General features: G+C 37.6%; 1 protein-coding gene across 2 annotated transcripts; it reads right to left on the bottom strand.

Moving 5' to 3' along the window:
• Positions 1 to 1771: 1771 nt before the first annotated feature.
• Syx17 (syntaxin 17) lies at positions 1772 to 9544 on the bottom strand. Of its 2 annotated transcripts, XM_085191808.1 has the most exons (4): positions 9014 to 9544; positions 8448 to 8643; positions 7726 to 7782; positions 1772 to 3142 (listed from the first exon to the last, which is right to left on the bottom strand). In XM_085191808.1, the coding sequence occupies exons 1-4, from the start codon at positions 9131 to 9133 to the stop codon at positions 2565 to 2567; spliced, it is 951 nt and encodes a 316-aa protein (XP_085047934.1). In that variant the 5' UTR covers positions 9134 to 9544; the 3' UTR covers positions 1772 to 2564. The 2 variants fall into 2 exon arrangements, with proteins under 2 accessions (XP_085047934.1, XP_085047942.1); XM_085191816.1 differs by lacking the exon at positions 7726 to 7782 and having other exon boundaries at positions 9014 to 9524.
• Between the last annotated feature and the right edge of the window lie 1912 nt (positions 9545 to 11456).

The following is an 11456-nucleotide window of genomic DNA, read 5'->3' as shown; positions in this document are numbered from 1 at the left end:
GGATGCACAAAATTTAAAATTATTTGTGCCACTGTACTATACCGGTAGTTAGTAAAGTACCTTGAAAGAGAAAAGGCACTCATGAGCAGCTGCTCACAATGCAATGTTCGGCAAATCATCGAAAAAAGCGGTGAATTTAATAATCCAGTAGTTCTCTGCTTTATTGACTACATTGGACACCGTGCAAAAGCCAAAATATCATCAGTCATCTCATACGGCTGATTGAAAACTTGTACACCGCCACCAGGAGTTACGTAAGAATTGGATCAGAATGTTCCAAGATGTTCCATACGAAGAGAGGTTTCCGACAGGGTTGTATATTATCCCCAATGCTTTTTAATATCTGTAGCGAATACATCATTCGCAAAACTTTAGACGGATGGAACAAAAGTTTTCTTGTTGGTGGGAAGAGAATCAATAATTTGAGGTACGCCGACGACACAGTACTGTTGGCATCATCAATTTCTGACATGCAAGAACTTGTGCAAAGACTACTAACAGAGAGCAAAAATCTTGGTCTCACGTTCAACCGAAGCAAGACCAAGCTAATGAAAGTAGATCGCGCCGACCTTCTGTCAGGGCATAAATTTCGTCAACAACTTTATATACTTGAGTTCAAAGATATGCATCAATGGCAGCTGTATCCCGGAAATTAAGAAACGCATAAGTATGGCCAAGGATGTCTTGACACGTCTTCACAAAATCTGGCAAAATCATGGAATTTCCAGGAAAACTAAAGTGCGACTTATGCGAGCCCTAGTATTTCCTATATTTAGTTATGGAGCTGAAACTTGGACCATCAAAAGTAGAGAGAAGCAACGCATTGATGCCTTTGAAATATGGTGCTGGAGACGCATGTTACGAATACCTTGGACTGGGAAAAGCACAAATGAGTCCATACTCTCTGAGATAAAAATAAAGACGCAATTCTCTTCAATAATTGAGCAACGGTTTATTCGCTATTTTGGCCATAGGTATACTAAGAAAAGGTGGGGAAAATTTGGAACGGTTAGTCGTTGTTGGGAATACTGAAGGCAATAGACGAATCACGTGGCCGATCCCCAGTGCGATGGACTGACCGACTGAAGAGCGGGAATCTCTCACACAAATTCCACGAAGTGCTCACCACTTCACGCGCAATAGATCGCAACCGATGGAAGGCATGCTTTCACGCTCGTATGACGACCTCCAACCAGGATCATCAGTCATAATGACCAATAAAGTCCATTCGAAAAAAAAAGCATTGCGGTCATGGTTATGTATTTACACAACATTGAATTGTTACCATCTTAAACCGCGCGCCGAGCCAAACGCGCGTCGCCGCGCGTTCATCTGAACTTAAAGACCACGACTATAGTTGACAATCTTAAAATAGCAGCTTAACAGCCGAAAGCATTAATTTTGTACCCACAAATATACTAAGTTTGTAATTTTTTTACCTGTGTATGCGTATTATGCGTATAAATTTTCATAGTTTTTTCTTTATTTGTAATTTATGTTCCCTTCACAATTTCATAATTGCAGTCCCACGAGACGTACCCGATAGGTTTTGATGACGCTGCAATTTTCATACTAAATGCGGAAAAACAATACATAGACGCGCTGACAGAGGAGCTTAAATTATTCTACGTTCCAAGGGATTGCTGTCATGGGTGAGGTTGCTGTACTTAGCACTTTGTTAATAATTTCAGTTTGATAATTTTACGCAATCTTGAGAAATCTTTAATCACTAGAGTGATATGTGGAATAAATTATTCTTTATAAAAATGCATTTAACAATATTATTTAAATTTATTTTTGTACAAAATATTTTATATTGTCATTACATTATTTAACTAATAATCAATAGGTACTAAAAATTTTAATATTACTACACTTATAATTTTTACGTAACAGGGAGTTACAAGAAACATATTAAACAATTTCACAACTTGAGAGCACAATCAACACAATTGTAAAAAATAAAGGTAAAATTATTCATTCGATTTAAAGTGATATGTTCTTTGCACATTTTTAAAAAACATATGTATTACAGTACAATTACAGATTGTGACTAGAATAAATGAACATATATTAAGTAACATATAGGACACAGCTACATAGTGTATATGTTGTCAATACTTCAACAAACATACTTTCATATGTTTCACATGCACTTTTGTAATGTACAAACTCGACAAGGCAATATATCACAGAAGCTTAATTTGTATTTTACAATTATATAGGTACTCTAGACACTTACAAAGTCTCTCTTATTTAATTTTCTCTAAGGAATAAAAACACTATATTTAAGGTAAATAACAATTTGGTAGTTGTCATTACCAACATTCTTTGTATCCGTGTTGTATAATATCACATAAACTTTTTAACTCGTCCAGCCTTCATCACTAGTCACATTTTTAACGTGCCTGGTGTGAAGTAATTTTGCATCTTTACAGTTATTTACAGCAATTCTAAAATTGTTTTTTGAAATATTATGTATATATGTATAAAAACCACAAAATATTATACACTGTAGACCCTACTTTCCCGCGAAAAGCGTGTTGTAATATATGGATGACCCTTTAGCATTTTTTCTTGTCATCGTCACCGTCCGGCGCGGCGTCAGTAGCGTCAGATTTGTCATCAAGCTGTCGCACGCGTCGTCGGCCGAGCAGACGCGCGCAAACGTACCCGCACGCCGAGCCCAGCAACAGCGCAGCCGCGCCCGCCTTGGCACCCAGCACCAGCCCCGCCGGCCCGCCCAGCAGCGCGCCTGCCAGGGCGCCGCCCGCGCCGTACGCGCCCGCACGCAACCGCTCTGCCGCCACCAGGTGCTCCCGCGCCGCCACCACCTGCTCGCCCGCCACGTCCACGTCGGAAGCCACGCGCGTCACGTGCTCGCGGTGCGCCAGCGCGGCCGCCTGCACGTGCTGCCACGCGTCGTGCAGGGCGCGCAGCTCGGCCTGCAGCGCCGCCCAGCCGCGTAGTGCCGCCTCGCGCTCTGCCAGCGCCAGCGCGCGCGCGTCCACCTGCAGCTGCACCAGTTCCCCGCCGGCCTCGCCCACCACGCCCACCGACTCCATGGAAGTCACGCTACCCGCCGCCTGCTCCTCCCCCACCCCCGTCACTGCCATTGTCGACACACTCATGGGTGACGAATCTGTGACAAAGGTTTTAAAGAATTAGCTTAAATAATAGTGAGTCACCCCAACATATTACAATATATTACCATAAATTATCTTTTCGTGTTTTTACCACGAATAAGTTTAAATTTACAACAATGCCGCATTAACAAAGTCCGACAAGCCCATGCATTTACCAGTTCAAATTCAACTAATGGAATTTTGTGGTGCAATTACATTGAATAACCAGAACGACATTCAATCCAATTCTTCTGAAGACAAACTGGAGTACACTGTAGCTAAACGTGCCAGTAAAAGAGCTGTAGCCAGAGCCCCTCATTTACAAACTGGCACGTACTCGGGATAAAGCAACGCAAGATATCGCAAAATGTCTTTGCGTCAGAGATTCCCAGGGCACGCAGCTCTGTAGTCATGCCTCTGTGAAGGTAAGGTGGAGAAGCTACTTCCAGGAGTTGCTGAATACACAGCACCCGAGCTGAATGCAGTCTTCATCACGACCCACCGCCTAACCTCGGACTTATTGCCCCAATAACCCTTGACGAAACTCGTAATTGCCTTCGACGCATGAAGAACGGAAAAGCGGTGGGACCTGACGACATCCCGATCGAAGCGTGCAAATCGTTGGGCTCTCTTGGTGTGCTCGTGCTTACTGACCTATTTAACCATATCTTGAACACTAGTAAGATGCCGCACCAGTGGCGACTTAGCTTTATTACCCCTATTTACAAGGGAAGGGGCAGTATTCAAGATTGTGGTAGGGCATTAAACTTATGAGTCATACCATGAAGCTCTTCGAGCGCATGATCGACCTCAGGCTCCGCCGAGAATGTACTGTCTCTGAGTCGCAATATGGATTTCAGCCAGGATCGGGCACCATGGACGCCATTTTCGCCCTCAGAACTTTGATGGAGGCATACAGGGAAAAAAGGAGAGCTCTGCATGTGGCCTTTTTAGATCTGCAGAAGGTCTTTGACTGTGTGCCTCGTCAGTGTATCTGGTGGGCATTGCGATCCAAAGGGAACCCTGAGGCCTATATTGAGATTATCAGAGCCATGTACCACGATTCCGCTTCTATGGTTAGGACTGCTGTTGGCGACACTAGACCCTTCCCGATTACAGTGGGGGTTCACCAGGGCTCGGCTCTTAGTCCGCTCTTATTCAATGTAGTGCTCGATACTGTCTCGGCTCACATCCAGGACCAGCCTCTATGGCTGATGATGTATGCCAACGATATAGCACTCATTGACGAGAACCGACTGACGCTGGAGCGTAAAGTGAACTTTTGGAAGGATACGCTTGAGAACGGCGGTCTTAAACTAAATGTGTCGAAGACCGAGTACATGGCCTGCGGGAGCCGGTACTCGAGCACGATCCTTATAGGTTCTGAGCCAGCCGTTAAGTCGGAAAAGTTCAGGTACCTTGGATCCGTTATGCACGAGTCTGGAGGCATCGATCACGATGTCCAAGGCCGGATAAGCGCTGCCTGGGCCAAATGGCGGGAGGTCACTGGTGTGGTCTGCGACCGCTGAATACCGCCCAAGCTCAAGGGACTGATATACTAGAGCATCGTCCGACCGGTTCTTTTATACGGCAGCGAATGTTGGCCGGCACTATCTCGGCAAACTCAGGAGCTTCACGTCACGAAAATGAAGATGCTGAGGTGGATGTGCGGCGTAACGCGGTCTGACCGCATACGCAACACATTCATCCGGGGTAGTCTAGGGGTCCGTGACGTAGCGGATAAGCTCCAAGAGCGTCTCCTGAGATGGTTTGGCCACGTTACGCGCCGGCCTAAGAACTATGTCGAATGCAAGTGCCTTGCTATATCAGTTCACGGAGTGAGACATCCCGGACGCCCAAGGAAGCGCTGGTTAGATGTCGTGATGCAGGACATGAGAGCCAATGGTCTAATCACCGAGGACGCAAAAGACCGTGCAAAGTGGAGTAGGTTGAGTAGGAAGGCAGACCCTGGCAATAGCCGGGATTAATGCCAAGAGGAAGAACCAGAACGACGACAAAATTAACAGAAAGTGGAGAACATGATAACTTAACCCTAAATACTTCCTATCTGGTAACTATATTTACTTAACATAAAAACAAAAAGTATTTTACACTTGAACATTTGAACAAAAGCTAAATCGTCGGGGATAGTGCAAATCCGCGTAACTAGCATTGGATAATTTCGCGTAACTGACATTTGTAGCTAAATCTCAATTTCACGGTCATTCGACGTAAGATCCCGATTGGCACCCTCCTGTTTGATGGGATTTTTTTTCGACCAATATAAAGCTAGATTTCGCCTAAAAACAATACTGCGTATCTATAATCGACAATTAACAGTACCGCGTATGTCTTCAAGTGTCATTAGAAGTATATTTTGTAGTTTATTTTTGTTGTCAAACTCCGTCAAAACACATTAAAACAAGTAGAGCTTACTAAAGAAATCGCTGGCACGCTCGAAACATCATAAATTAAGAACTGAACTGAACTGAACTAAAGAAATCGAAGCTTTATCTTGTTGCGACACAACCACTTTTAAATAGATAAATCTCTTTATTGCATACATATAGAAAATAAAATATTTTACAAGAGAAATATAGACCAATATTGAAAACAGATAAAAATAAAAACACAACACAATAAAGACATTTAGCGCATAGAGGCAGTATGCAAAGGCGACCTTATCACTACTAGTGATCTCTTACAGGTATAATTAAACAACAATAAGATTTATTTGTATCTATTCCTTTTTACTTTTCACTTTTAGTGCATTCTGCTTAGAAAGTCCCAAATTACTGTCTATTTTCTGAAATAACCAATGTTGCATCGGTAGCTTCAACATCAACATGTAGCAATAATGATTTGTTTCCTGAAAGAATCCTGGAACGTGAGGCTGCCATTGAGGTTGAAAAAAGATGCATGTGATCTATGTTCATATAATTGCTGGCAAAATTACTTAACAAATATATCAACAATATGTGTCACGTAAAGATTTAGTAAACGAGAAAAGACTTTAGACAAAGAGGCTGCAAAAATGGAAAGCTTCACGTAGTAACAGCCGATTTACAAGCTGTGAAATAATGTCCATTTTTGAAAGCTAGTGCATTGTATTCTAAAATAAAGTTAATTGTCCATATAAAACGCTATTGATTTAATGAGACAACATTACATTTAAAAGCTTCCACATGCACTTCCTTTTTTGTCGATTATTTGAAGAAAATCTTAGAAGAGAGTACTAAAAACGTCGTATTTATATTGATGGTTTACATCACAAAACTGAAACGTCATAGTTTCAAACGCACTTCCGCATTTTTTTAGAAAAAGACCATACTCAAATGGAAGTGGATTCAGTTCACTACATAATAGAAAGTTAAAACATCGGGAAATATTTTTATATAGTCAATACTCCTCAGTTACCAAAGAAGCTAGCCTGAATCCATTTCCATATGAAGTAATAACGTGTGACCACACTTTTTTCAAGGATTATAGTATTAAAAGTAGTCTTTTATATGATACAATCCGCCCTGGAAGAGGGGCTGGTACAAAGTGCGGCAAAGTGGTTTTATTGAAAACAAACTGAACTAATTTCAGCTATTACTACAAATACCAAAAAAGTATTACCCCATTTATTCCTTATTCACTATACTTTATTCTTATCTAAGAAAATGACTGAGACATAAAGTTTATTTATATAATGTACCTGAAGAATCTATTATTGTTATTCATATATTAAATATATAACATATAATTTGCTTTTAAATTTACTGATAATATATTTTCTGAAAAAGCTCTTGGTCTTTTGTGTATTAGTACTTTGAAATTATTTATACTTGTAATACTTAAAGTTGTATAAAAGGCTGATAAAGAATCGCTCAAAGCTGATTAAAAAGTGTTATTGATAGTGTATTTTCAATTTTATATTTAAGGGGATTGTTTAAAAAAATACATTAATTAATAAATAATAAAATCTTCATTTTATTATTAAATATTATTTGGAACATTAATTGCACGTTTGATTTTAAAACCGTGTAACTAACTGTCAGGTTTCAATTTAATAAGATCGTGGTCAAATCAAATCAGCGTAAGTGGCGTATCGCTTAAATTAACCACTTGTTAACCACTGTAAAGGATTGTGTATGACAAAAATATGTAGAAAATACCAATTATTATTCTCTATGTTAAAATGAGACCACTTGGACTTAAATTAACGTTGTTATAAAGTTTTAACCTCCTCCTGTAAAATCTGATCAAATGCAGATACGCGCTCCCCACCTGTGGTAGATACGCGGTTCTGCACTATCCCCGACGAAATGTTAATTATTTAAATATTTTATTGTTAGAAATGTCAAAACGTTACAATTAATTGCTTTGCTTACATGCATCTCCATTAAATTTATGAATTTTTCACAATGGAAATAATCATGTTTTGTTTATTTTTGTACGAAACAGATAACTTATTATTGGATGTTTATCCTGTCATGAAAAACACACAACATCTCACAATAGAATTTATCACACACCCAGATCTAAACTTATTTTATAGATGTGGGTGCGAGATATGCAATTAAGTGAACAAGCATACACCCTAGTAGACTCTCACCACCATGCGCTGTCTGCGACGCCATCGCCAGTGCTATGCAACTGCGCTCTATCACACCTACAACCATCATAGTTATGTACATCTTACTTATTTAGAAAACATAAAAATTTGGCTTGAATCCGGTGCAGGTCTTTGGAAACTGTCCGCACTCTGACCAACTAAGCCATACATTCTCATTAAGCTATATTGATTTTTTTATAGGCTTGTTAAGTTGTTACTTATTTATGTTGTTAGCATGTTTGGACAGTTTCCAAAGAGGTGCATGTTCAAATCCCTCTACATTTAATTTTTTATATGTTTTCTTAACATATATTTTTCTTTCCTCAGAGTTTAATAACATTTTAAAATGTTAAAAAATATGTACATCTTATTGAATTTTAAATGAATACTAAAAATCTACATCTTTATATATTACATTTTCATGTCATACAATATAAAGTGAAAAATATTGTCTTGCTTTAAAATTTGTATCAATTATTCTATGCATATCCATATTAAACACAAAGATAGTTTTTTAAAAAATTTGGTAGTATTAGTGCTCATAAAACAAATCTTAATCTATCATTTTGTGGCTAGAATATCATCAAAGGGTGCTGATCATTGGAAATATATTTAAATATTTTTTCTAAATACATATAAACTTTGTCCCTATATATGAAAAATTTATGAAAAATTGGTATTTTACTCTTTTTCCAGTGAGTAATTTACTAAGCATTTCTTACCTAAGTAATCCATAATAGCTCGTAAAGTAAGATCCCTAGACCGCTGAGTGAGACGATCAAAGCTGGCCACATCCTGAGATCGCACCTGTCTTCTCAAAGCCTCAAGTTCTCCCAGAAGTGACCGCATCTGAGAAGCAACACGTCGTGCATGTGCTTGCTCTGTGCGCATGCGAGCATACTGTCCTGCTTCTTCATACTGTAACATTCCAAATTATGTTCCAAACATACTATAACTATAACATAACATTCATAATTATCTAATAAAGTATAAAGTAAATAAATTTAATAAAGACTAAAAAAAGTTATGTTCCAAATTTTAACTGTTGTAAAATTATTTAACTTGAACATTTAAAGTACATCTAGTAACTGAAAAAGAAAATAATAGATTCAAAATTTCTGAGTGCTTAACCTTGTTCGAAATATGTTATTTATAGACCTTTACTGACGTCAAGGTGTGAGGCTAATGTGCGTATATTCTTTATGTATTAAGTTTTATTTACTGCCACGTTTAAACTAACTATCGTTTATTCTTAACTAATCATTATATAGGACAAATGTTTCGTTACCTTTGTTATGTTTGTTTTATGTTGACGAAGTAAGTCTAAATGATGTGGAATAGCTACTTCGTTAAATTTCGACAGCGACAACTCGACGCGTTTGAGGGGTAGTTTATTTTCTTCGTCCATTGTAATTGTAAATGTTTAAATATTTTTATGTAATGTAATGCAAGGTGCACTACAGTGTTACTTTTGTTGTCACTTTTGACCACAGAACACATTTACTCAAAGAATGTTCACTTCATACTCGCCACTACTCGCTCACAGAGACAGAACACATCAAGGAACACATTTACTTGTGACAAACTGACAATTACTAATTTATATTTACTAGCAGCCGCCAGCTGTCCTAGGGATGCCCGATGTTAGAAAAACATCGATGTTCGATAAAAATCAAAAGAACAACATCCATGTTAGCTAACATCAATGCTTCTTTTTTTTCCATTTTTTTAATGATTTCTCTGTATCCATCCCGCGTCAGCTATATATTTAAGTAAATATTTTATTTCCTCGAGTAGGAATCCCATCATCAGTCGATTGTAAAGTACTAACTACGAAGTGAACGCCAGTGTCGCCAAGTTGCCAACTCGGATTTTGAAAAAGACGAAAGCCAGATTAGAAAAATACAGACAGAGAAATAGTAATTTCCATATGAAAAATATGTAGGATATATAAAAGTTAATAAAACGACTATTTATAAGACTGAAAGTAGTAATGTTTTTCTTTTTGCTTACGATATTTCTTTTTAAATTAAAATTAACACGTGAACATTTGTTATTCATAATAGTTTTTTTTAAATCAGAGTAACACTCTTTCTCCAAATTGAAAAATATTAAAAAGAAAAAAATTCTTCGAAATACAAGTTCGAAATATACTTAGGTACAGAGCTTAAGAGATACACTACGGGATGTATTATGACAAAATCGTCTTAATCTTAAGAGTTAAGACGTTCGGTTTAGACAAACACATGAGTCACAGTTCTATGGGAATTGGAATGGACATTTCGTTTTAAAAATCAATGGCGCAGCAGCTTGAGTAGCGAGGCAAGTATGTGTTAGTAAGAATCTGAATATTTTTTAACTTATGTTTAATATAACGACATGTACCATTTCGCATATTGGACGTGCCCCACGATTTTATTTTAGTTGACTGTATCCATGAAATTATTTTTTAGCGTTTAGTACATTTAGCTGCAATATAAAATCGTTTAACTTAAAAAAAAAAAAAAAAATATTTTTAAGTTTTTAGTTTTTATTCCACCCTAATGCCATACAGTTTTCGGCGCGCTTTTACCTTTTACCTTAACTTGGGTGGTGTACCCCTAGCGACGTATCATTTTTAGCCACCCTAACGCCACACAGTCCTCGACCAGATCTTGACTTGGGTGGGAGATTCATATTGTAATTTTGTATAGTATACTGTATTATACTTACCAAGCTCTTTATTTTGATACCTATATTGGTGGGATTGAAAACTAAATTATCTGCCATTTTGTAGTAGTGGCCATCTTTGATTTTGATTTTGTATAGTGCACTGAATTTTACTTGATAAGCCCTTGATACCCATATTGATGGGATTGAAAAAAACTAAGTTGTCCGCCATCTTGTAGCGGCGGCCATCTTGGATTCACAATAACTTTGAATATGGATAATTGTATTGTCACCAGAATCAAAGGTGTATACCAAATTTTAGATCAATAGGTTAACGGGAAGAGGGTTAAATTTCAATTACTAAATTTCACCCAAACAAATATACAAATAAATAAACAAATAAACAAACGGGGTGAGCTAAATAAAACCGTTTAAATACAAAAATAGAATCTGAAAAAGAATTTAATCTATATATATAAAAGGACTTGTCCTCACTGACTGAGGTAAGACGCACGCACAGCCGTAACCGCTGTGCGTAGAAACGTGAAATTTGCACAGATGTTTACTTTCGTAATCTGGACATCCACTAAGAAGGGATTTTGAAAAATTTTAACCCTAAAGGGGTGAAATAGGGGTTCAAAGTTTGTATGGAAAAAAATTTAAATCGGCACCGATTTTTATAAAATTTGAAATTCAGACTCTTAAAAGTATTTAATTGAACACTTATTTCATGGTTTTCTAGAATTCTTTCCATAAGGGTGCAAATAAGAGGTTGAAAGTTTGTATGGAAAAATTCTTAAATCGCCACCGATTTTTATAAAATTTGAAATTTAGACTCTTAAAAATATTTAATTGAACATGTGTTTCATGGTTTTCTAGAATTCATCCCCTAAGGGTGCAAATAAGGGGTTGAAAGTTTTTTTGGAAAAATCTTTAAAACGCCACTGATTTTTATAAAATTTGAAATTTAGACTCTTAAAAATATTTCATTGAACACATGTTTCATAGTTTATTAGAATTCACCCCTAAATACGTAAGCGAAGCTGCGCGCGTCCGCTAGTAAAGGATATATTGTTAGGCTT

This window comes from Heliconius melpomene, chromosome 1 (genome assembly GCF_056956725.1).
Source record: "Heliconius melpomene rosina isolate 202511_hmr_F chromosome 1, ASM5695672v1, whole genome shotgun sequence".
In the NCBI taxonomy this organism is placed as follows: Eukaryota; Metazoa; Arthropoda; class Insecta; order Lepidoptera; family Nymphalidae; genus Heliconius; species Heliconius melpomene.
This window is presented reverse-complemented; position numbering and strand designations above follow the sequence as displayed.